This window comes from Morone saxatilis, unplaced genomic scaffold, assembly GCF_004916995.1.
Source record: "Morone saxatilis isolate NCDOM2014 unplaced genomic scaffold, NCSU_SB_2.0 Contig22, whole genome shotgun sequence".
NCBI classification, from domain to species: domain Eukaryota; kingdom Metazoa; phylum Chordata; class Actinopteri; family Moronidae; genus Morone; species Morone saxatilis.
In genome coordinates, this window is record NW_023339785.1 from 6,168,866 (window position 1) to 6,194,349 (window position 25,484).

Genomic DNA, 25,484 nt, shown 5'->3' on the forward strand with positions numbered 1-25,484 from the left:
TTTGGGGGGAGGGGAAAAAAAAAGGGGGGGGGGTGAACCTCCAGGATTAAATCTTCTCCGCTGCAGCTGCACTTTGTGATTTAGTTACCTTGTGTACCTCTGATGCGCCGTAATGACCAACACGATGGAGTCCGACATGTTTGCTCAGTTTTCGGCAGGTGGTCAATCAGATCTGTGCTTTTTTGATATCACCTACAGGCCGGTTACAAAACACTTCCACTCTTGATGCAACAGCAAGCAACAGGAGGATGAAAAGACTTTGATATAACCAGACGAGCTCCGAGGTGGGATGACAGTAAGATATGGTTCACTCATACCCTGGTATCCAGGCCAAATGTCTGGTAACATCTAGGATTGTGCTGAAAGTGCTGTTTTTTTTAATAGAAATTCATTGTTTTATGTGTATGTAGTGTGTGTGTGTGTGTGTGTGTGTGTGTGTGTAGGTGTGTCAGTACACTGTGCATGTGGGTTCTCCCTACCGGGCTCTCCTCCTAGCTTTGATTTGAACCAACACTTGATAAGCTTTCACATGTGACACGAGATAATACTGGATTTAGAGTTCAAACACTCGACAACAGATTGTTGTTTCAGTCCAGGCAGAAAAATCGGCTGACTTGGTTTCTCTTTTCGGCCCCCAGAGTGCAATCAGTCAAAGACAAAAAAAAAAAAAGAAAGAAAGAAATCTAGTGGGAAGTTGAAAAGTTGAGAGTCAAGTCAACCGTTGTTTCCCTCCGTCTTCAAACGATAGTCTGTTTTCTTGTTTTTATTTGTTCTGGGTGTTTTTTCGAAAGTAGAAAATGAGAAAGTGCAGATGAAGTTCAACACGTCATGATGCTGTTGTGTTAACAGGTGGGTTTGGGGTTGTCACTGGGTGGGGGCCGGTCTTAAGGAACCCGCTCCCATTTCTAACAGCAAGATCTATGTGGTTTTGTGTATATGCGGCCAGGTCGACCCCTCCCCGGCACCGGTTAGGTTTCTGTAGTCTTTTTCCAAAAGTGCCAGGCATTTTATCATCGTCTTTGACCTCTCCATCTCTTCTTCACAGTATTTTTTTGCATGCAGGGTCATTCAACCCCCTATGATGCTTTAAGGCAGGGGAGGGAGACGAGCAGAGGAATCCACTGATCAGGAGGGAGAGCCGAGTGGAGGAGGCAGGCACGTACGTAACTGATGATGAGTCCATTGGTCTGTCTATCTGTCAGTCTCTTTAATCCTGCCCACCCCAAAACCAGGGGGACTTCAAGTTACTGCAAAAGGACGTCCACTGTTGTCCCTCAGACTGCTGACACCTGTTCATCCTCTGTGGAAAGAGAGAAGACAACAGAAGGTTACACTGACTGGACAGCATGTGTGAACTATTTCTAGTTCAGAAAGCAGTGAGAGGTTGAGTGAAAGCTGCCTTCATATCCAACACTTTAATACTTTCTATGATTGATTTCCTGCCTTCGCTTAACGTCAGTATGATATGAAAATCAACTTGCAGCGACTTGAAATTTGACAGTGACAGAGGACATTTTGTCAGTTTTATTTAATCTTTTAAGGTGTGTTACTGACACAATGCAGCTGTGAGCAGGGGCTCTTCTCAACTCGTTGTTTAATACAGTGATGCAACAACATTTTTACAAATTCCCTTAGTATTAGTCTCGTGACTTTTTACAAACAATTGGAGACAATGTTCTCCGTGATGGCTTTACCCTCTCAAGCAAATTTCAAGTCTGTTTCGGTTTGATTTTCATCTTGGCTGCCTGCTAGGTAGAACATTTTAAAAACTCATGTTTGGGAAAATAATAATATTAATATTTTTCTACATGCTTACATCAAATTTAATTTAATTATAGTAGTTTTGATGTCCTATTATACTATGTAACATCTGTCAAAGGACAACAGATACTTACAGTAGTGTTTATTAATGCGGAAACCAACAGCTGTTCTAAAAACCAACTTTAATTAAAAAAAAAAACACTGGACAGCGTGTATAAAAAGTGCTGCTACAATAACACAGAATTCATCCAGAGTCACTGAAGGCGAGTCAGGTGCGTGCTGGTGCAGGAGAATGGAGGTGCATGTTTTCAGGCATTGAGTTTGATTGCATGGGTGAGAGGGTCCTAGCGGCACTGCGCCTGCTGATGGATGCTATTCGGCACAGTGTGCGTGAGACAGTGAGAGAGAAGAGCAGAATGTGTGGTGGCAGAGAAGTGGTGAGTTTCTGGTCTGACCAGTATGACTCATGCATGATGACATATCGTGGGTTAAAGGTGAGGGTCCCGCTCCAAATGAACAATTCCCAGATCATAAATACTGAATGTCTGAATTTCACTTTCTCATTACGAACACTGATAGAGAATTGGAATTTGGAGTGGGACCGATCCCGCTGGTGCTGTGGGAAGTTGTGTGAAGGAATGGTCTCAGTCCAAGTGTGTATTCCTGTTCACATGCAGGTTCATTGGAGTGGAGGGGGGGGGCATTGGAGTGGAGGGGGGGGGGGGGCAACCTGATAAATTAGTTTTTACCTGCCTTGGGGAGAGGGGCCCTGCCTGTTAACCCCCGTACACTCACTCTCATGGTCTGGGAGTCTCAGGTGTATGCTGTGCCACTGGCTTTGGCTTCCTCAGAGCGATTAGTTTGGAAGACAAGGACTCACCCTCCTCTTCCTCCTCAGCCTCTTGCTCCTCGGCCGGTGAGCGTGTGCGGTGGAGGCCGCCCGCCCGCTGTTTGGCCCCCTGGTGGGCCTGGTGGGAGTCGGGCGACTGCGTGACCATGCGTGAGCGCTGCAGGGCCGTGGTGTAGTCTGGTGGCCGGCGGCCTGTGTGGGTAGCTGTGGACGTGGGGACAGACGGGGCCGGGTGCTGCCCTTCGGCGAGGTCGGAGATGGTCAGGGCAGTGTAGCCGGGGGGAGTCGGGGGAGGCTCACGGTAACGGCTTTCTTTCCGTGCTGAAGAGACACAAAAGAAATGAAGATGCAGATGATGACGGCACTTTTAAAATACCAATGTTTGCTGGTTTTTAGGACAAAAAAAATCTTTTTTTTGATGTTGATTGTAGAGAAATGAAAGGAAATGAAGAGAGAGAACAAAGGTCACTGATTACAAGGTCAGTGTCAAACCCCCAAGATGCACTACAAGGAGGTATAGTTTTTACTGCTCTATTGCATAAAATAAAGGAAAATAAGATCTTGGAAAATACTTTCTCTATACTCTGTATGTTCAATATTAAGCTGGAGCCAGAAGCCTTAGCTTAGCATAAAGACTGGTAACAGGGGCAAACATCTAGCCTGGCTCCCTGACAATGAAATAAGTTTCCTATAAAAACTTGACCAGAAAATGCAGAAATGCAAGCAACAGGACTGTGAAGCTGTGAAGTTCAGTCACTCACTAATGAGGCCTTTACCCCCAGCGGTGATGGGTGACGGGGAGGGCCGGCTCAGCTGCTTGGCCTCCTCTGACCCGGTGGATGTGATGCTACTTGTTTCTGGGTCGGCATTGACGTCCTTCCCCCCTCTCCTCTTAATGGTGCCAGTATCTCCCTCAGAGTCCTCTCCCCAGTACGCAGCTGAGGATGAGGAGGAGCTGGCGGACGCCCAGCTCCCCCTGGCCTGGGCTGCCCACAGTGCGGCAGGCCCCCCTAATAAGGCCTCCGGTCCGCCGGGAGGGAGTCCACCGATGCCACCTCCAAGTCCACCTGCACCAAAGGCCAGAGTCTCCCAGCTACGCCCCTGTTGCATGGTCTGGATGTTGTCGTGGGAACCAGAGGAGCAGGAAGTCCAGGAGCCGCGGCCGCTGTCTGCTGCGTCGAGGGACACGCGGTCGCCCTGATCCTGAGTCAGCTCCTCTGAACTGGGGGAGGAGAGCACTGTAGGGCAGCCGGTGTAAATGCCCCGACAGTCCTGCATCGATGAATATGAACTACCGTTTGAGAAAAACAAAGGAACATTACTCAGGTTTGAAGGTCAGAGGAATAAAACAGATCAGAAAGCAACCAACGAAAAAAGCGTTCCTACCCGAGGCTGTACTGGTCGGGGTCGGTGGTAGCTCTTCGTTCCAGCCGCGGCCCCCCAATGTGCGATTCCCCAATTCCTCCAGAGTGACGGAGTCTCCTCTCCTCCTGGGCCATGTCGAAAGAGGAGTTACTGACGAGGCTGGAGCGAGAGGAGATCTCACTGTGACCGGAGTCTGAGTAGGCGTCTCCCGTCCTGTTGTAACCTGGAGCAGAGGAAGGAGTTGTTAAAGATGTTCAACCTCAACAAAGAAGACTCAAATCCTGCAAGTCCTGACAGCGCGTGTGGGTCTCTGCCACGTTCCCAACCCAAAGCTTCAAACATAACAATAACTTATGGTGGGTCGACTTCTTTTTAACTCTGATCATAACTCTCTAATTCACATATCTTATCTCAGTCAGTCTTTTTAAACGAGGCATCACACACCGACTGCAGGGATAATTGCACAGTGCCATTTCCAAGTCAGCCAACCAGCTCTTTAGGGACGAGTGACTTAGATTCTTACTGAAGCAGCAGTTTGCTACGAGAGTCAGGGTTTCAACACAGCGCTGAAGAGTGTGGAAAAGTTTCCATAATAAGTGGGACTGAGAATTGCACAACAAAGTCTGGGGAAGTATATAGAAATCACTGGTGCTGACTGCTGACACATGTAAGTACATATTTTCTAGTTATGCTGTCATTGTAGCATTGGCTGTAGCTCAGCTATAGAGTGGAACAGCCTGACAGTCTTATTTCTCAGCCACTATCAGCATTAGTCACCTCAGTAACCGCTTCCATCCCGGCTACGCTTTTGAGTCTGAAGAAAGGAGGGAATGTTTAAATGAAAATGGATTAGGAAGCTTTAACTATAAAGATGTGGAGCAAACATGAGTCGGAGGATGTTAGATGATATCAATTCAGCTCAGGCTGAAGGGGACACACGGACTCATAAGACCCTTGAGGTTAATTTAATGAATATAAGCAGCAGCTCTAGAACTGTAAAGACAACAAAGTCCTGTCCTGTAAACAACTGATGCTTTTTGGACTAAATTAAGGCGTTTTATCTGTAGCAGAGAACAATGTTAAAATTATGGACTGTAATTATTTATGCTATTTTGCATATTTTTAGGTTGTTTGACTTCTAAACTGCAGGTCTTTAAAGTATGTTGTTTTTAGCTTGTGTATTTATAGCGCTTGTTTTGTTGGTATGCTGTGTTTGATGTTGCCCTGTCTGTCCTGTACCATGAGTTCATAAAGACAAGCTTCTAGCAACATTTGTTGAAAATGGTAATGTAGTTAATTCTAATTCTAAGTAAACATTTTTCTAAAGCTGCTTCTAGCAGTTGCAACACATGGAAGAGCTGTTTTAGTAAAACCACTGACAGCCACTGTGGCTGAACAAAGAAGAAACGCTGGAAAGAACAAAAACATTCTATGAAAAATATATGAAAACACCAATGGTTTCTGGGAAATGCAGGGTAAAAGCATTACAGATGTTGTCAAAATCCCAAATTCAAGAACTATTTGGATTACAATTTAAAAGGCTGAGAATGTGTGTTAAACTACATTTAAAGGCATCAGACTCCAGACCAGTACCAGATTACCTGTGAATGCAGTGGCTTAAAAGGGGGACCCATATTTCTGTGATCAAGGCAAACATGTCAACAGCAACGCTTTATAGACTGAAGCTGGGTGGGAATTTGGTGGCCTTGGTGTGGCCCCAAGTTCTAGTTAATTATTGTCTTTTCTGTGGCAAGGACCAGAGGACAGGAATTGAATATTTGTTATTAGTGCGTGTTGTCCTTTCTAAGGTAAGAATCGTATCCTTCTGTCTTTCCCCTGCAACACATTACATAATCTCTCATTTCTTAATCCAAAGAAACAAAACTGGTACTGAAGAATCTAGGTTTGAAATAAGGTGGGTCTTATTTTGGAGTAAAAAAAATACTAATAGTACCCAACAACCAATCTGAAACACAATGTAATGCACACTGGCAGCCACCAGGTGGCATTTGTGACATCATGACACAGAGAAGGCGCATGGAAAATGGTGTGAGAGGGAGGGAGGATTATTGGCTTACCCTTCTTGGGTGAGCTCTGGGGGGAGGTGGGAGGGGAGGAGAGCTGGGAGGAGGCGTTGGACACAGTGTCCTCTGGCTGCCTCCGGTGCCTTTCGTTCCCCTCCTCTGACAGAGACAGGATCTTCTTCAGAGACTGAGGGGAACTGGTGCCTGTGGACATTTGCGAGAAGATGAGCAGAATTAGCATGAGGAACACTGCCATTCCCCAAGGCTGCTGGGATGCTAAACTGCATTGTCTGGGATTTTCTTTTTGTTTTTTTTTTTCATTCTTGTCAGACAGCCTCTAGGTGGCAGCCCTGTCATGAAGAAGCAGGGAAATGTTGGCTCTGCTATTGTCTGAAAATAACTGGATGAGGAAGAGCGAACAAGGCAATGGTGGCATGTAGAAACAGAGTGAACAGAATCCACTCGATCCATAACAACACTGTTACACAATATTATCAACAAAAGAATAACATGCATATCTTCTTATTTGGACAGAGGATTTAGCTTAAATATGACATAACATGTACCCACAAAGAAATATAAGCAGAGCAGTAACCGTAGTGGACTGTAGGGGACTGTAGGGGACTGTACAGGGCAGTTGCTGGTAAGGATTGTTGGATATTTTCCACTACAAGAACCGACATTACAATCAATTTAAGTGTATTACTTCAAATAAGACTCTATAGACAGCATTTCCACATCAACTGCACTTCAAAAAATAGATTTATACAAATATACAATACATATAAATACAAATACCTCTAGGTCTCATTCTGAAATATAACTTTAAATAAAAATATAACTGATACTATATTAGGATTACTTGAACTAGTGGTTGGAGGTGTATGTTCAGACTTACAAATCTCATTATAGTAATTTTATTATCTTACCAAAAGGCGGCAGATCCTTGACTGGCACTTTCTTTCGGGATGGGTAAAGGGCCACGGCGGGGACCTGGAGGGCCTGGTTTCCTTTGGCCAACTGGCCCCTCTGTTGGCTGGCAGCTCTGGACACAACTGGGGAGGTGTCTGGTCGTTTTCCACTGGCATTCTTGGGCACTGCAGTAGCGTGAGAAAGTGAGCAAATTTCCAAAGTTAGATATAGATTTTTGACTTTAAACTGAGATGTATGTGTATATAAAAGGACTCATGAGAAAGCAGGAATTTGCTGCCTAGTTTAAGAAAAAGACTAGTAATGGATAGTCAGTAGTTACAGGGATCTAAACTGTATGTTTGAGAGAGAGAGTCTCTTTGACCACTTGTACCCTTCCTTCTGTCTGTCAATGAATTAGCAGTAGTGGTGTTGGCATTAACAATGGAAAACTGACCTAGTGGTTCAATCATTTTTATTCCCTGCCAAAGAGTCCTTAAGCAAGACTGAGTGTCTTGTTACTCCAGTGGTCCCACCCTGTTTGTCTCTGCTATAAATCTTGGGAACATGTGTGTATTCAAGATAAATATGCACTCAACGTTTAATTCTAAATATATTCTTGAAAAGATTGCTTTGAGGAGGGATAAGCCAGAGTTTATCATGTTTCCTATTATATTTCTATAATAGAAATAATGCCTATATCCTGAGTGTCACAAACTCACATGTACTGATGGAGGGTTCACACTGCATCGAGAGCGTCTGCAGGCTCTCCTCGTTGGTTTCCAGGCTCAGGTTGGACAGGTACTGTTTGACCTTCCTGGCCATCTGGGCGTCTTCGTAAAGCTTCTTGGCGTTCAGGAAGGAGCTGCGTCGCACCCGCTTCTTGTGCCCCCCTGTCTGGGTGACGTCGAGCACTGCCGCATTGGCGCTACCCTGGCTTAAGGACCTGATAGCACACATAGGCACCCACGCAGAAACATGGACGTAAACACAGAGAGGAACGCGATTTGCAGGCACGAACCCAGACAAAGACGCACAAAAGCAAATAGAAAGAAGAGAAAAAGGCTTATTAACATATTGCTTTAGTGTGTAAATGAGGCTACATTGATTTTATTGTACAGGTAATACTACTGGGCTGCATAGGGAGTATGGTATGTACACTTGGACATGCAGAGAGCGGTTTTGGGCCTTTCTCTTAACTCCAAAACATTCCAGACATTCCAGGCAGCAGAGGGGGTGAGGGATGATGGCTGTTGTCAAACAACAGGGGAGTAGGAAGGGGGAGTTCAACTAGTGTAGCACAGTCATAGTTTTCATTTCTGTGGCTTGAGTCAGAGCTGGTAGTAGTAAAAGCTTTATTTGTACATGAGCTCAGTCAAATAATAGTGTTACTCAAATGAGTCACGTTTGATCCTATCATTTCTTTATTGTGTTTCTGATAGGACTGTTTTGCTTCTGACTATCAAAATCAAAAAAATCTGCTATGTGCATATGGATTCACATTTCATTCAAAGGATCTTTTTGTCATAATTACTACTTCCGTATCTAGTAATTATAACTTAGCACCTCATATTTCCCAGATTCTCATAATTACAAGGAAACTCTAACGATTCTGAGATATAGATCGCACAGTTCCAATATGGTTTTCTCATAATTACAAGATGTTAAGTCATAATTACGAGATAGAGGAGTCATAATTAGCAGAAAACGTTTAATTTCTTTACCCTTTAGTGAATGCAATGTGCTTCCATGTGTTTCCCATTAAATTTCCCAGTAAATTCTGTATGCACAATAATGTCCTATTTGACCACAGGAATGTAAAGCATGATAAAAAAAAAACTATATCTGGCTGTTTGGAGGTTTGATGTACAAATAAAACCTCAAAGACAGGTCAAATTCTGTACGTGAAGCTGCATGCATATTGTTAAGTAAAGCAGCATAAAGGTCACATTTGCTAATGTAATGCTGGAATCCAATATTCATTTGTTGTATCTTTACAATATATGCATTAGTTTTTTTTTTTATTTTCCAATCATCTGTGTCTCATTGTTATTGTAAGCACAACGTCTATGTTCAGTTTACAGAATGTAACATAGTCCAGTGTAAACTAATGCTAGCATAAGTGACCTTTGTTTCAACTGAATGCCCTTTGGTTAGGATCAGGCAGTGTTAGTGGATTCAACTCAAACTGGTTAATGGAAACAAGCTTTCAGAAAAGAAGAAAAGAAGCACACAAATTGGCAGAAAAATGCCGTGGTGCAGGGAGGGCAAAAGGTTGTAGGGTCACCAAACTTACCCTAAACTTCTCCATTTCTTCTTCCTAGAGGGTGGGTGCCATGAACAGAGAAGCATGGAGGGCAAAGGGTGGACGAGTAGAGAAAGAGAGAAGGAGACAAAGCTTAGGACAGGAAAGACCACCAAGATCACCAAAGAGAAGCAATTTCACCAAAGACCCACGTGAAAGTCAGAGGAGGAAATCAAATGGTAACACCACTGGGAAGTGACATCATTAGACAAAGACACACTTTCACAGGAGCACTGTGCACATCCTATGCCAACAATGTGTATAGGGAAACAGTTGCCAGAGGAAACAGTTGCCAGAGGGAACAGCTGCTTGACAGAAAAGCGTGATGCAGAAATCTTTACTGGATCTACAGTATGTGAACCCGCTAACCCCTCAGAGTTTGGTTAGTCAGTGGAGTGCTGACTGGGCCTACAGAGAGGGTGAAGGATCATTATTCATCTAAAAATCGGACTTCTTGTTTTTTTTTTAAGGAGTCTTACCTGGTCCGGAACATGAGAGCTGGGTCCATGTTGACGGAGGCCATGCGTCCAACATGGCGAATTTCTTTGGCAATCATCCTCAATTTCTCAAAGTTCACCAGACCATCCACTTTAGAGTCATTGCCTGAGGAACAGGGGACGAAAGAATGTGAACGCCAGTTACGCACACATTACATGGCTCACAAAACAAACACAGATCTATATAAAGTCACAACTAGACTTAACTAGACAGCTAATACCAACACAAGAAAGCTATGTTAATGCTAAAGAATACTTTTGAGATAGCCACAGCTAGCATTAGCTAAACATTAACCTACTTTTTTCTTTACATTTCCTGTAGTTGTAAAATCTATTTTTTATCTATCTAATCTATTATTAGTGTATTTACTCTGGCCATCACAGCCTCTAAATAGTGGAATTCACAAAATGTTTTGAGGAACTTTTCATAGCTTATTCATTTAAGAGTCCAAAAGTAAAAGAGTGCATTGCATCTTTTAGGGCATTATACAGGTCTGTGACATAAAGGGGCAGAAAATGACTATTATATCTTATCTGCCATATCAAACAGATTTTCAGTCACAAGCTTTGTAGAATGCTTCCATATTAGAGGCGGGATTAGCTGTATGTGTTTTTAATTGGATGCATGAGTTATACCTTCGTGTAGGAAGGTGAGGTCCTTCTTGATGACAGGGAACAGGGGAATGATCGGTGGCTGGAGGTTCTGATTGTTGAGGACATTCCTGTACTTGGCCATATTTCTTGATGGGTCGAAGAGGTCCTGCAGGTCCCCGAACAGCTTCTCGTACTTGCTAGGTAGCTTCTCCCATGTTCCCCTCAGCCTGGAGACTGGAGCCAGGTTCAGACCACTGTGGGTGGGAACATATTAAGCATGAGTATGGGAAATTCTTGCCTAATCTGGCTTAGTTTATTAGGTCTTCTTATTAGTTTACTTATATTACAGCTAAAAATCATAAAATAAATCATTTCTGCAGAAGTGACGACAGCTAATGGACTTTGAGATATATTAAACGACTAATAGGTTATTATACAGTAAAGGTGCAAAGAAAAACCACAACTGAATATGTGAATGAATCAAGACATCCACTCACTCACATTTCAAAATGTAAGACCATGGCACGATTAACTACACATTCATTATTCCCCAACTCACCTGATGATGGCGAACATGGAGTTGAAGTTCTTGCACTCGCGGCAATGCAGGGCAATCTTGATGAAGTGCTTGATGGTCTTCATGCGCTTCAGCTGGTTCGGCTCCCGGGTCACCTCTGTGGCCACCCAGAAGGTCTCGTGGTTGATGGCCTCCTCAAAGCGTTTCAGGCTGGCCGAGCCTGTCTTGGAGCGCAGCTTGTACAAGTCATCGATGTATTCAGTGGGCTCGATGGCACAGAACAGTTCAAAGGCCCTCATGGAGAGCTGAGTGGCAACCTCCACTGTGCTGAGCTGTAACAAAGAGATCTGGCCTTCTCGCAGGAGGTCCTGAGCGTCCTCGTCGGAACATAACGTCTCCGTCTCCATGTTGCTCTTTAGGTAGTATCTGATGATGGAGAAGGATAATGTGTGGTTTGTTTGACTTTTTTTCTAGTGTTGACAGTTGAATCAATGAGTAGTCAAGAAAATTAACTATTTTGATGGATGGATTAAGCTTAGCTTTTTTTCCAGTGTGAGGATTTACTTATTTTCTCTACTTGATTACATTTTAAACAGAATACATTTTACTTTTTGAGTGTTTGCTGGACAAAACAAGCAATTTTAAGCCAAGGAGGGAAAACAATCACACTAATAAATAAAGGTGGCAGTTAGCACATTCAGATGAAGATGTCATTACCTGCCACTCAGTTGAATCCTGTCGGCTAGTTTAGACAGCTGGTCTGGTAGCCGCCTCTGTTTAATGACGCCCTCTGGTGTGACGGATACTTCACACAGCGAATAAGCGTCTGCTGCTGCAGTCAGGGCAAACTCCCTGATAGCCTGGGCCACCACCTCCTTAGCCGTTGTGTCCTTCCCGATCATGATGTATCGAGACTGCTGGTCTGCCTTGAAGACTCGTAATACCTGGTCCGACATATCTGGGGACGCAAAACACATAATGAGGATAAATGTTTAATTGTCAGCATTGTTTTTAATGTGAGCAATGAGCTGTTTGAATTTCATTATGCAAGTAACACCAATGATTTTCTGCTGTTTTCTCCACCAAGATTTATCAAGAGCCAGTACATCTTCCCAGCATTCCCTTGGAGCAAAAACACACCGACATATTTGGGATGTGATGGATCATTCATTAGTTTGATCAAAGACACAACTCCAACAGATCACATGATTCAAAATCTCAAATTACTAAATCAACACCCATGTGCCCACAGAAAAAAGCATCAGCAGTCAGTGCAATGCTGTTAGCTTTACTCAGCGCTCACAAGCATGAATGCAGATTAATTGAGTTTATGTTACGTGTACAGACTTCAGTACAGCAGCTGATTAATGTCTGTGAGTCTGACATAGAGGCTGACAGCATTGACACAGACGTGACTGTGCTAGGAGAAGCAGGATCATGGGAGAGAAGGTACTCACTCAGTATGACTGGGGCTGGACGAGCACAAACAACATGTGATGGACAGGAGTTAATGAAGACAGAAATACTGATTTCATATTCCTATCATTGGCTCTATACAGTCAGAGTAACAAAATTCAAAGTAGGGCTGGATGATGATACGTGTTGTATATGTGTACTGTAGGATGGGAGAAATGTTTCATACTGTAGCATTTCTGGTTGTATACACCTGTCAATGAGCAGGACTTCCCTATAGCAACAAGGATTTACAGAATTGCTGCATCACTGTGATGAGGTACCTTCATGTGTCAGGTTTTTATTTACCGCCCTCTAAAAAAATTATATCTGCTTATTCTATCTTCCACTGGAGTCTCAATCAAGTTCATTTTTGACCTTGTAAAAAATTCAAGGTCTGTGTAGTGCTCAGAATTTTTTTTAAATTATAACAGCTACAGGTCCATCAAAACTGCGTAGTTCATGTAAAAGTTCACGTGACATGATCAAAGGCTACTAGAACAGCTTCTAAACAGACCTGAAGGTAAGTTTGTTTTTTCAACTGGTTTCTTAATTGAATATCCAAAACATGTAGCACATCACAATCTATACCAGTGTCATGATATAACATTGAATATGCTGTGATTTAAGACTTTATCCATATTACTTCCTAAAGGGAATAGTATTCCGTCAAAATGTAGTGTCTGTGCTCAAACATTTGTCATAAAAAACGTTTTAATAAAAGACATAATGTTATGTTTTAGATCTCATTAGCCAACTGGGATGTCAAATGCTTAAAGAAACTGCTCGATACACACCAGGCTGGTTGTTGAAGTCGAGGATGCGATGGTGAGACTGCAAAAGGTCTGGGTTTGAGGACGACAGGTTTCCACTAACGGGCAGAGGTGGTGGGATCTGTTTGGACTGCTTCATCCCCACAATGCTGTCGTCCTGCGATTGGCCCACGCAAACGTCACTATGGAAACAAGAGGGAAGTATGGGAGGGGTGAGAGAGCAGTTCTGTCAACAAAAGGCAGGGGGCGATGTTAGTGTTCGCAGGAGCTGGAAGCTGTGGACGCCTCTGGCTGTGCAATACATCGACTACAAGAAATATACCTACATTTTACACCTGATACTGGGTGATTGGTGCTGTGACAGCTTCACATTTGGGTCAGTGAGCAGAGATATCAATTTGAGATCTGCACCTGGTGCTAGATAAGTAGAATAACAAACTGAATGAGAATCCCACTGTCATCAGGAACTAGTTACAAAAACTCACTGTCATCAGCTGTGGGCTGCAGGGGCATCAGTACCTCCAGTTAATTGCTAGAAATAAAGAGCACCTCCACTAATGTCAAACATTTTTGTAAAATATAATACTAGTCTTATAAATCTTCAGGGAAAACGAGCAGTGGCACTACCACGCACAGCAAAGCCCACGTATTTTATCAGAGAGTTGATTGTTTAAACCTTCATCTAGCAACTACAGTGATAACAAGATGAGGTGCATCCAGATCAGTCTGATTCAGCTCAGCAAGTCATTGATTGATCCATCACGTTTGCTTTGCATCAATCAGAGCAGCATGTCGCAATGTGCGGAAAAAAGGAAAAGCTTGTGAGTTTTCACAATTTATAAAAAGTAGAGACAAACAGCCCAATCAGTTGCAATCAGATGAAAGAAGAAAATCAGTGCTTCCTCCCTGCAGACAGCACCGGATTAACCAAAACTTCAAAGGAAAGTACAAACCTCCAACATCACTCCCAAGACTTTAGTATATATTTGAGATACAACTATCCCAGTCCTGTTAGTTTAGTGAATAACCATTCTGTCTACAGTTTACTGACACCATCTAACATGATTATATGCTATTCAAATTTAAATCTCAAACATTTGCCTCTATATGCCATCTAAAATGTGAAAGCTTTCTTGTGCAGCTCTTACAATTACATAAAATAATGTTCTTGATAATAAAGGTTGCTATGTTATTTACAAATATGTCAACATGCTATTTAGGTCTTATTACTTGTATGGTTTAGGAGGCAGGATGCTGGTGAGTGTCTTGTCGAAGATCTTCTTCAGCTTGTTGCGTCCTCCCACCGTGTTGGTCTTTGCTTTCTTGCTGACCTTCTCCAGGCCCATCACCTGCTCCACGTCCACTGCCAGGTCAGGAATGGAATAGCGGCTGGCCTTCTTGATGTCCCCGATCTTTGGAAGGTGGGGTGCACCGTTCTTTCTGTCATGTTCCTCCTCACCATCCAGATCGTGGTCGTGTTCTGGCCTGGTTAGCAACTCTTTAAACACTAGACAAAAAGAGGGGGGAGACAAAAAATTGGTAAAGGAAGGAGAGCAATATAGTACTACTAATGAAAACACTATAAACATAATTCAAAATGATTGCTACCTACTCTCTCTTTTCTTTTTTAAAGTGTTGAAGTATTTCTGTCTCTTTTATTAGATAATAATCCCCCGAGCCTCTCTTGGTTTGAATTATTGAGTTTGGCTATACTTGATTTAAATCACTAGTGCCCAACCCTTCTGGTTTGTTATCTCTTAAACCAAACAATGTCTACTTGCGACTTGCTGTATTTGAAGTTTGAGAATCTTAAATCATTTCATGAATCCACAGGAAAGGAGCAAAGGTTTAAAAAAAGGGAAGTAAATACTCTTACTAGCTTTTCTCTCCTGTTAATGATCTCACAGCCCCTCTCCACCCACACCTTTATCTTCAACCCCCGGGTTGGGAAGCCTTAATCGCTAAACCCTCACATTACAAGAACACATAAAAAAACACATCTCCAAAAAACTTTACCTAAAAGGTTTGTTTTCACAGTTATGGACAAGTGGGTGTTGTTCTTCAGAATCTCATTGGCTTTGTTGAGCTGGACATTCTCAAAGTTCTGCCCATTGACCTCCAAGATCTGCAGAAAGAAGAAGGGAGAAATATATCAGGCACATTTTTACCAAACTGTCCACCTTATTTGATACCAACAATAGAGTTAAACAATGTGTTTGAGGGGTTAAGTGGGTGAATCTCAGCGGGACTTTGCCTTCTGTGCCTTCTCAAGAATGTGACACTCACCTTTTGTATCTCTTTATCTCAGTAGAGTTAAATAAATACTAAGGTGAGTGGGTACTCTCTAATAAAAATAAACCAGATCTAAAGTTACAGCTACTTGATCCAAAGTTATGTATGCTGATTTGAGTGCTGCACTGGGGGGCAAGAAAAACCTGCTGGTGAGTGTGTTTTCTGCCTCAGGTGTCACTTCGCCATGTCAAACTGAATGCCATATTGGATATGTGCAGTAAAGTGATGAACCTTGAACAAACAACATATTTGTATCTGGTGAAAAAAGAGGCAACAAACTCCAATCCTCTGGCATGTTATACATCAAGGCATTTAGTCCAACACATGGTTTTGACATTAACATGTCCCCTTTAAGTTGTTTTGTTTTTGTTGCTTGACCTCTCTATATGGGCCGGATATTTGCATTTCAACACAATCTGCTAACCAGTCTTTGCCACTTCCTCCTCAGTAGAAGAGGAAGTCACCTTTGACTGCAACATGAGTACAGGTCATCCTCTGCTGACTTACAAGAACAAATGTGTTGGGATCAGCAGCGATTAGTGAGACGTTGCTTGGAGTTTAGTACTACAGGGACTACTGCTAATAGATGACTGAACAAATGGCACTAATACTAAAGTCTGAAATGATAAGTCCTGGGTGAACTATGATAGTAACTGAAGCTGTTAAAAAAATGGAAGGTGTGCGCGGGTATGAGAGAGTAAATGCTTCCAAGGATGTCAGCTTCTCCACTTCCTTTTGGGGAAACAGCTGCAGGGGATGTTTGGAGTCAAGAGGGCTTAACTCGCATCCAGACACTCTCAAGATGGTTTCAAGGATTAAGGGACTTTGCTTAAAGCCCAGAGGACTGCCGAGTGTGAAAATGGTTGAGAAGTCAAGATGCGGGAAGAAAGCCAACACATGGTGTAATGCAGCTACTGGCAAGTTCAATTTAAGAAAAAAAAAACCTTTAATTGTAGTTAGAGCAAAATGTAAAACCAATTTCACAACAAAAAATGAACTTGTGTGCTGTGTGACAGGAGTGATTTCTCCTCACAATTGTAGCCTACGGAGAAGGCTGTGGCAGCTGCATTTATAGTTTTCATCCCTACAGTTTAAGAGGAAATCCCAAGACTGCAGACACTTCCTTATAGCAGAAGCAATGTATGCTGTCTTGCACATGTAGAGCTAGATTGTATTTGTAAGTTAGATGGCGACAAAGATAATGTTATGGAAACTGGTGGAAGTGTCTTTGAGTGAGAGGAAACATATTCTGCAATGACGGTGAAAGTGGTAAAAATGAAGATATCGTACCTGATCTCCACGCTTAAGGCCAACTTCTGCTGCCTTGCTCCCAGGCTCCACAGCATCAATGAAGATGCGGAACCCTTTCTCCTGTCCTCCGAGTAGGCTGAAGGCCAGAGGAGAGTCCCTGGACGGCTTGGTTAGTGTCACCAGCCGCGGCTTGGCTTTAGCAGCGCACGCTATATTTAACAGTCTTAGGTGCCCACACATTTTCTGGAAAAAAAAAATACAACAGATGTGAGGAAAGTGCAATAAATTGATGCACAAAATACATATTTGCATGTGGTTAATCCCTGCGTAGTTGCTATACTTACTTCTTTCTCCAGATTGTTTTCAAACTCTTCCAGAAAGTGAGTCATGGCAGGGTCACCCTCAAAGTCATTGAAATGATTGTTTACCCACAGCAAGACTACCCGTGTAACCTGGAGGAATCACATGATCAACACAGGTCAATAGACAGTTTACCGGTTGACTAAAAGTGTGTCATGTGTGCAGTGTAGCTTACATCCTGTTCTAACAGTGTATGTGGGTTTATGGAAAACCTCCACTCAAGTGTGTCATTATGCCTTCACTTGTGTGTAACTGCAGTATAAAGTCACCATTTTCTTTAGACATTCTGTCCACAATCAAAGTTATTTTTATCAGTTCATGCAGGTATATGGTGGTCCTGCTCCCGTACCTTGTCCCTGAGACTGGGGTCGTGGAACCACTCCAGGAGCTTCTTGCCCACGACCATGGGGCTGGAGAGGAAGGTCCTGTAGGTCAACAGGAAGTCCTCGATGTAGGTGGGGTCCACCACTGAGTGTTCCTCCACCAGGTGCATGGTGAGACGCTCCGGTGTGCCCTGAGGTTTAAAATGATGGCGTTATTGCTTTAAAATGACCTTTTATGCAACTCGATTGGCCTGATCAGTTTAAGTATCAACAGTTAATGATTTGGTTGGCTGTTCAGTGACTCTAGTCTCTTTTGAGCTGTCCTAATTTGTTTTCAGGTTTAAGGAAAACATAAATCAAAGTAAAGCTGATTGGTCACCTTGATGACGATGTGTCCTTTCCTGGTGCCAGTGCGGTCCAGTTCGCGGTGTTCCTTCACCATAACAATCTCCCCTTCCTCCTCCACCTTCTGCATGTTCTTTTCTACTTGGTTGAGGATGCAGCAGTAGTCCTGCTGGGCTATACACACAAACTGGACAGGACAGGGTAAAACAAGAGTTAGAGACATTTGATACATTTTGACACAAAAAAGTATTCATCATACATGCTGAACAGTATTGTAGTTACAGTATGTATAATTAAGTTATTGTACTGGATGCCCTAAATACTTGATCTGTTAGTGCCTTCACACCAGATTAAAAGTTAAATTAATATGACTAGCCAGAAATTATGCATAGCAACTAAACTACTATCCCCGCTGATAAATTATAAAGAAAGGGATTTTACTAATTGAAAGCATCTCAGCAACTAAGCCTGATGAGTTCAGCTGCTGAAAATTAAAAGACATGTCTTTACCTTGTTTCAATTCAGATTGATTTAATTGTATAGAGCCAATTAATAATTAAAGTTATCTCAGGACCCTTTTAAAATAGAGTAGGTCTCGACCGTATAAAATAATTTACAGAGACCCAACTGTTTAGTAGTCTATTCCCATTAAACACATGAGCTGGCCTATTCTCTTTCAAAATGGTTGTGGATGCTATTGGATGCTAATGCCCAAAGCTACTTTCATTGTCACAAGTGCAAAACTTGTCTGCAGGAATGAGTTTAATATCATGAGACGTCAGGGTTCCTGCTATGCTTTTCAAACTGGGATGCGGATGAAATGGAGCGATAAACCGTAGCCCACTGTCACTACGCAGGAACATTTCCAACAAAGAACCTACCTGGCAGTCATCCACCTTGGTCTTCATGACGCCCTTCATGTATTCCTTCTCCATGGTTGGTGACACCCCAAAACTGTTCCCCATGCACAGGATCTCTGTCCGGCTTTCGGGGTACGTCACCTCCACTGAACCGTTCAGGATCACCGACCACGAGTCCAGCTGGAGCCGAAAGCACATGATTGTAGTAGTTAGATATTGGAAGGAGAAAGTGGAACACAAAAGAAAACAAACAAAACATTGGAAAAAGAGAAAGAAAATAGACAAACAATAATGAGTTTGTAGATCACATTAACTTTAGTCAAGTAATATTCCAGCAGCTGGTATCCCTTAATGACTCAAAGATATTTATCAAAAACAACCATATGCAGAAACTACAAGGGGACTGCTGCACTAACAGATGGGTTTTTATTTTCCTCAAAGGGATACAGCAATACCACAGGACCTAGGATAGGGAGTTGCAATAAACTCAAAGTATTGTTACAAGTAATGCATGCTTGATCTGAAATAAGGAAATATCATATCTTTTATCCTTTTGGGGGGTTAAGAAAATAGGGAAATTTTCAAGATTTCCTGAAAAGCTTTCAGGAGAATTTTTGAGATCCACAGATTTTACCCCGACAGCAACAATATGTTCAATGAACCCTGAATTCTCTATGACCGGACATTTACTAAAGTGATCTGGCCTTCAAGGCAAGCTCTGCTCTTTATTGTCTGGGTGCATCATAGCAAAAACCAAGCAAATTGCCTTCATTGAAACTCGTGTTGCGTCTTTATCAGAGAGAGAGAGAGAGAATAAGTGATGCCTGCCTTAGTTGCCTAAGGGATCCTAGTAAGGCCCGATGATAAGGGTTGTCCACCATTCCGACTTAATAGAGCAGAAAAAAAAACATCAAATGGAAGGAGAAAGATTCACTGGTGTGAATCTGTGAAGCTTAGATGTGGCTCCCCGAGACACACATACACATACAGACAGAATCAAAGGCATGACAAAGTCACAAGACAATACACTAACACACACCTCCTCTCCATCATTGAGAACGATGGTGCCGGCACGTTCGACCACAGCGAAAACCATGACGGCGCAGAGTTCCCTCCTCACTGACATGGTCATGTTGGCAAATGCTGGCAGCTGATGCATGAACTCCAGTAATTGCTCTGTGAGAGGGACAAGGAGAGACAGTGGAGGAAGTAGAGGAGGTTGAGAAAAAGAGCCAACAGAGTGACACACAGAGGAGAGAAAGAGGACAGGCAGCGCTGCTCTTGGCAAGTCTGCATTGCCCTCACTTCCAGCCAAGAAAGCACGAGCTGGAGGCTGAGCATCAGAAGGGATCATCACCACAGTGAATAGCCAACAGAGGAATCATTATCTGGAGAATGTAAAGCCAAATATCAATTCCATTGATGTAAACTTTCAAGGCAAGCCAAGAATAATTGCTGACACTTCACTCGATGACCTCAGTGTGATAATAGAAGTTCAATGCAGTCATTGAAGCTGAAATCATATTTAGTGCTCTGTTGAGCATGATCAAGTTTTAAGGGTCAGTTCACCAGAGGACCCAAAAACATATTTTCTGACTTTGTTGCATGACATTTCATTTGTGTAGCTAAAAGCATTGACAACTTGAAGATAGTCAGTTTACTATAATATAACAAAAAGCCGGAAATCCTCACATTTGAAAAGCTGGAACGATCATTCTTGCAGAATTAACGAAACACCTTTTGACTTTGGACTTCAACATACATTTGAAAAGTGCAACCTGTCTTTTCAGAAACAATTTTCCTGTTACTTTGGATAATCCACAGATCTCACTGTGATCAGTTTTTGTAGGAACAATTTCTTCAATAGATAGTTGTTCTAGCAAAAACTGTCACAGTGAGGTCCAAGTGCTATTTTCCATTGTTTTCTGCAGCATATACAAAATTATTTTCACCTCTTTTGTCTTGGAGTGATGGCAGATATTTCCAAGCAGGATATTTTAAAACCTGAGCACATCAAAGCAAAACTACTGTATGTGCCAGGTGCCAGTTGTTGTTTTTTTGTTTTATTTGGGTGAATGGATTTAATATTGGATTTGACTGGGTGTGTCACCCAGGGAAATGCTATGTATAATCCAAAGCACAAGACTTTCTGCAGCACCCTACACTGAGGTCCTCTCTCCCCATCTACCAGCCGGCCCCTCCCCTCCTGGCTGGCCAGCAGCAGTCTGGCGTTCTGACTGACCTGTGCTTGGCATGGCAACAGCATCGTGTGTGAAGCTGCGGAAGCACTGAAAGTTTAATGTGCTGGGAGAGGTGAGGAGAGGATGTGCCGGAGTGACCTAGAAAAGCCTGCCGGCAGAGGGAGGGGTGTACCGCGGGGGGATCAGCGAAGACCGGGGGGAGGGGGAGAATGGTTGGCACTCATTCTCTGCATCCAGTGCATCTATCCTCCCCCCAGTCCACATCTGTAGCTAAGCTCTGAGACTGTGTACTTTTTTTTTCTTTTAAACACGCCTATCATTATCATTTGAGTCGAGTCATAGCTTTAAGGGTTATGATACTGCAAGCCTGATGTGGCTTTGAGAATTACTCGAAAGCCTACGCTGTAAATGAGAGCAGGAAAGCAAAACAAAAAGGCTTCAAACAAATGTAAATTTAAAAAAGAAAGGAGGGTGTGGCTTTTGTAGAGCGCTAAATTATTCCAATATTGGGACAAACAGTACGGTCTCAGCTGGGGAAAACACTTTTTGTTTTTCACAGACACTCTTCTCTAAAGAAGTCTTGCAAATATAGCACTCTAAGGCATGCACAGAAATAGACAGGATATTTTTAAAAGTTAACACTGCATGGCAAAATATCTTTATTTATAATAGTGCTATTCATAAGCTAACCGAAACACAAACACTGTTCCACATTCACAGCACAAAATGAAGCCCCTGACTGGGTGCTCACCTATGTCATCGTCGGTTCTGTCCATGGGGTCCTTCTCCAAGCAGTCCCGCACGATGTCCCGGCTCATGAGGGGGTCCGACGCTCGCTCGATGTCCTCCTCATCGTCGTCCTCCTCCGAGTCGACGGCGGTCTCAGGCAAGCCACTCAGGTCCATGTCACCGGGTTCGTTTTCTGTGGCCTACAAAGAGTAAACAGATGAGAAATGACTCAGTTATCTGCGATTAAAAAGCAACAATGAGGGAGTTTGGTGTTCCCATCCAACATCAGCAGTTGGCTGTCCAAAAGTAAAAATTCAGATGGACCAGTATGTCCATCTATTGCAACGTCTTTCAGCGTAACACTGAACCACCTACCTGCATGCTCATTACAAACAATACTTGAGATTGTCAGCTACATGCCTGAAAAGTGAATCCAATGTTGGTACCTGCTTACTAAGCCAGTAACCCAACTCATGTTCAACTGTCAAAACTCAGACAGCGTAAACTCATTTGTAAACAGCCAGTGTAAAAAAAATCTGCATAATAAGGATGCAGAGGTGGCGGCTGCAGAGCACGCACCCACACACACAGACACTGCTGAAATCATTTTACAGCACAAACATCAGCTGCGACACAATGCATTTCCAACCACAAGCGAAAAAAGAGCCTCTGTAAAACTGTTTTGCAGATTTGACCCATTTCAGGAAATAGATTAGAGGTATTCAGTACAGTATGAGAAAGACAGGCGTCAACACTGCATACCAAACAGTCTGCTATGCATAATAAGAAGCTAATTAACTCCCAACTTTCCTCCCCTCTCCCCCCCGCCACACAGCCAGATCCTGTTCTTTGAAAGCACAAGACTAAACATGTGTGGAGCAATGAACTGAGTTGAGGAGCAAATGTAATGCAATTACTTGTGCAGGAGTGATACTAATGGAGTTCCTCTGCTATCATCAAAGAAAATATTTCTACAAATGACAGAGGGGCCATATTGCCTGGTTCCTGCTTGCACAACATGAAACCTTCACACTGAACAAACCAAAGCAGTCGGGAAAAGAGACTACAAAGCGTCATCCCCGCTACACCGCCACAAAAACAAACCTTACCTCAATATGGTACCCGACCTCAAGCTTCTTTATAGAAAGAGAAGAAAAGGTTGCCTTTGCAAACTGTCCGCAAAATCCCAGAGCCAGACGCATCTTCACCTCCCAGACTGTCAGTCCGCTTTTAATTTTTCAAGGCTCAGAGTCCCCGTGCCCAGTCTCTCACAGAAGCCCTATGTCATTTCTCCTCAAACGCCATGTGCAAAAGGCTCATTAATGATTCAGGCCAGTGTCTGAGAGGCCATTTGGGCGTCACCGGTGCACACACCCTGGTGGGCGGGGCAAATGATCTGGGTGTATGTGTGAGGCCTTCTGACAATGGAGAGTCATAGATTTAATACTGTAGTATATCTTGCCTCAAAATAAAATAAATCAATAACAAGAGTAGATGCACAAAAAGAAATCAAGAATCAAAATGGAAGGACCAGCTCCCTGAATTTGAATAGCATTCCCTGGGCACCCTTTGTCCTAAAACCACAGACCGTTGCATATTCATTGCTCATTTTCTACAGATGGACAGAGGACACAAAAGACAGGTTCACCGCACTTGTTATCTGCAGTAAATATATTAAGGAACAAACATAAATGTGCAAGAGAAGTGAGGATGCATATCCCTTCACAGATGCCACAGTGAATTCATTTGCTTTTAACAGGGTGCAAAAACACCTAACACGCTAAATTGAGTATAACTTGTTATAACTGGAGAGCCATCACGCTGTATTTAAATACAGGTTGCCCATATGCCTTTGTATTCCTGCACACGCTCGTTTTCGTGTCATCTATGCATCAAAAATCCATAAATGTGAAGTAAGCATTAAGAGTCAGTGGGCAAGTCAGGTGCTGTTAATATTTCATCACGGCTATTCTTGGATCAATGCTTTCAAAGTCCTTCTGAAGGACCAATTTCATGATTTATTCAGACACAAAACAGTGCGCCATGTTGCCGGTGACGTGCGAGTGATGTGGGACTCTTCCTGGGGTGCTTCAATTGTAGAGGCCAAAGGAGGTGGTAGAGATTAAAGCAGCGGGGTGGACCGGTGGTTAAACTACTCACTGCCTTCCATCATAAATCCGCACCCCTATCTGCTCAGCAACTCTTTACAAAGGCATAAGCTCAATGTAGAGTAACGCCGTCATATTTCTTAGTACCATCAACTTCCTGTGGTCTCAAGTGTAAAGAACCAAGTCTCCCCTGATCTGTTAATTCAAAAACACCCGAAGTGAAGACCACAAACATCGCTACTGATCTACTATGCCATATCATTAATTCTGAAACCTGCAGGGTGTGACTTCAGCTAACAAAGAAGTAATGTTGCATAAAACAAACAGTTTGGGGAATCCTGCCGGGTACCCTAGGATAGTAAGACATGAATTTGAATCTCTCTCGCTCCATTTTTAATGCTTGCATATTTGAATTTAGTGTGCTGAGTGCGAGTGGTCTAAAAGTTAGGGAGGGAGGGCTTGTGATCAGAAGCAGTTTAACCCTGCAGACCAGCTGATATAAAAGTAAGACAACTTATCTCCTTCATTTAACAACTGCCACTTAATCCTCATTACAGGGAGGGTGCAGTAGTAACACCAAGCAGTCTTTAAATAAATCTGAGCAGTAAGGAGATGATTAAGAGGAGAGGGAAATAGAAATATTTCTGCAAAATGAAATTATGTTATTTTCTTTTCACCCATTCCTGTGAATTACAGCATCATTGTACTTCTTTTTCTACTTCAGGCCGTTAAAACTTAGTCAAATAAAGCTAAGAAAAACATACTTTTTCATTTAAACTAATCACAATACAAAGAAATATATATGCAACCAGTTACATGCGTGGTTGTAATTGATTGGGGACTGGAAACCATTGCTGTTAGAGCAGGTAAACTGTAGTTTAATTGAAACAAGCCTGCAACCACGGATTACTTTCTTTATCCATTAACCTGCAGATTATTTTCTCAATTCATCGATTAATCCTTTTGTCTATAAAATGTCAAAAAAACAGTAGAACAATGCCTTCCAGAATTTCCCAGAGCCAAAAATGTCTTTAAACATTTTCAAATTGTTCGTTTCACCCTACTACCAGTCCAAACCCCCCAAATATTCAGTTTACTATGATAAAAGACAGAAAAACAGCAAATCCTCAAATTCGGGGCACCCAAACCAACAATTTATTTATATCTATCGACTAATTGTTTCAGCTCTAATTTGGACAGCAACACTTGGGAGTGTGAAGAAAAGTGCACGGAAAATAGAGCTCGCATACTAGTCCCAACAAGCACACATAAAAGTAGATCACCAGTGAGCTGAGCAGACAAGTTTGATCACATGTGACATTGAGATTGAGACAAAGCAATTTAAGGCAAGGCGACTGAGTAGATATAGCACTCAGAGATGGAGCAGCTGCTGCTACAAATAGATTAAAGGTTGTTAGAGTTAGAGATCCAGCAAAGGAGGACAGAGAGACTGAAGGAAGACGAAAAAACAGGACAGTGTATTTCAGACACAGAGAGAGAGAGAGAGAGAGCGAATTCAAGACAGAGACACAGAGCTGCTAGCAGATGGCTGTAAGACCAGGATCACAGACTGGGGACAGTAGAGCCTGTTCAACCTGCCCCAGCCAGCCACAGCATGGCCAAACATACACACAAACACACACGCTCATACAGGCCTAACACACAATTAAAGAGCTGTATTCAAACAATTCCATATAATTCCCCAGCACACACAAACACAAGCCAAGAAGAGAGGTCAACACAACGCAAAATGATTCTGACTGAGGCCCCCCGGGGTACAGTCACAAGTGCACAAACAAACATACACACATAAATAGGCACACAGCAGGTGACAGTATTAGGAGCCAATAGGGTGGGTGCTCTACGTTAAGAGGATTAGTTGCAGGGTTTGGGGCACGTCCACAGTCACGAGATTGTGTGTGTGTTCTTTTGAGCTTGAGTCGTGTTTACCTCTTGGGGGGGGGGGGG

At 42.8% G+C, this 25,484-nt stretch overlaps 1 protein-coding gene across 9 annotated transcripts in view; it reads right to left on the bottom strand.

The window, feature by feature from the left end:
- Nucleotides 1-399: 399 nt before the first annotated feature.
- The window catches only part of rapgef2 (Rap guanine nucleotide exchange factor (GEF) 2), a 101,165-nt gene continuing 76,080 nt past the window's right edge, over nt 400-25,484 (bottom strand). For 3 of the 9 annotated variants that reach the window (XM_035669022.1, XM_035669015.1, XM_035669023.1), the window contains 23 exons: nt 21,431-21,608; nt 19,518-19,654; nt 18,500-18,658; nt 17,653-17,805; nt 17,300-17,464; nt 16,935-17,042; nt 16,630-16,833; nt 15,064-15,172; nt 14,278-14,554; nt 13,072-13,229; nt 12,280-12,294; nt 11,540-11,780; nt 10,865-11,248; nt 10,348-10,559; nt 9,694-9,817; nt 9,206-9,229; nt 7,632-7,855; nt 6,930-7,097; nt 6,055-6,204; nt 3,998-4,199; nt 3,373-3,902; nt 2,511-2,932; nt 400-1,300 (listed from right to left, as the gene is read on the bottom strand). In XM_035669022.1, the coding sequence (XP_035524915.1) occupies nt 2,559-2,932; nt 3,373-3,902; nt 3,998-4,199; nt 6,055-6,204; nt 6,930-7,097; nt 7,632-7,855; nt 9,206-9,229; nt 9,694-9,817; nt 10,348-10,559; nt 10,865-11,248; nt 11,540-11,780; nt 12,280-12,294; nt 13,072-13,229; nt 14,278-14,554; nt 15,064-15,172; nt 16,630-16,833; nt 16,935-17,042; nt 17,300-17,464; nt 17,653-17,805; nt 18,500-18,658; nt 19,518-19,654; nt 21,431-21,608 (4,296 nt within the window). In that variant the 3' untranslated portion in view covers nt 400-1,300; nt 2,511-2,558. Of the gene's footprint in view, nt 1,301-2,510; nt 2,933-3,372; nt 3,903-3,997; nt 4,200-6,054; nt 6,205-6,929; nt 7,098-7,631; nt 7,856-9,205; nt 9,230-9,693; nt 9,818-10,347; nt 10,560-10,864; nt 11,249-11,539; nt 11,781-12,279; nt 12,295-13,071; nt 13,230-14,277; nt 14,555-15,063; nt 15,173-16,629; nt 16,834-16,934; nt 17,043-17,299; nt 17,465-17,652; nt 17,806-18,499; nt 18,659-19,517; nt 19,655-21,430; nt 21,609-25,484 lie in introns of those variants that run through there. The other 6 variants (XM_035669020.1, XM_035669016.1, XM_035669017.1 and 3 more) reach the window with 5 other exon arrangements.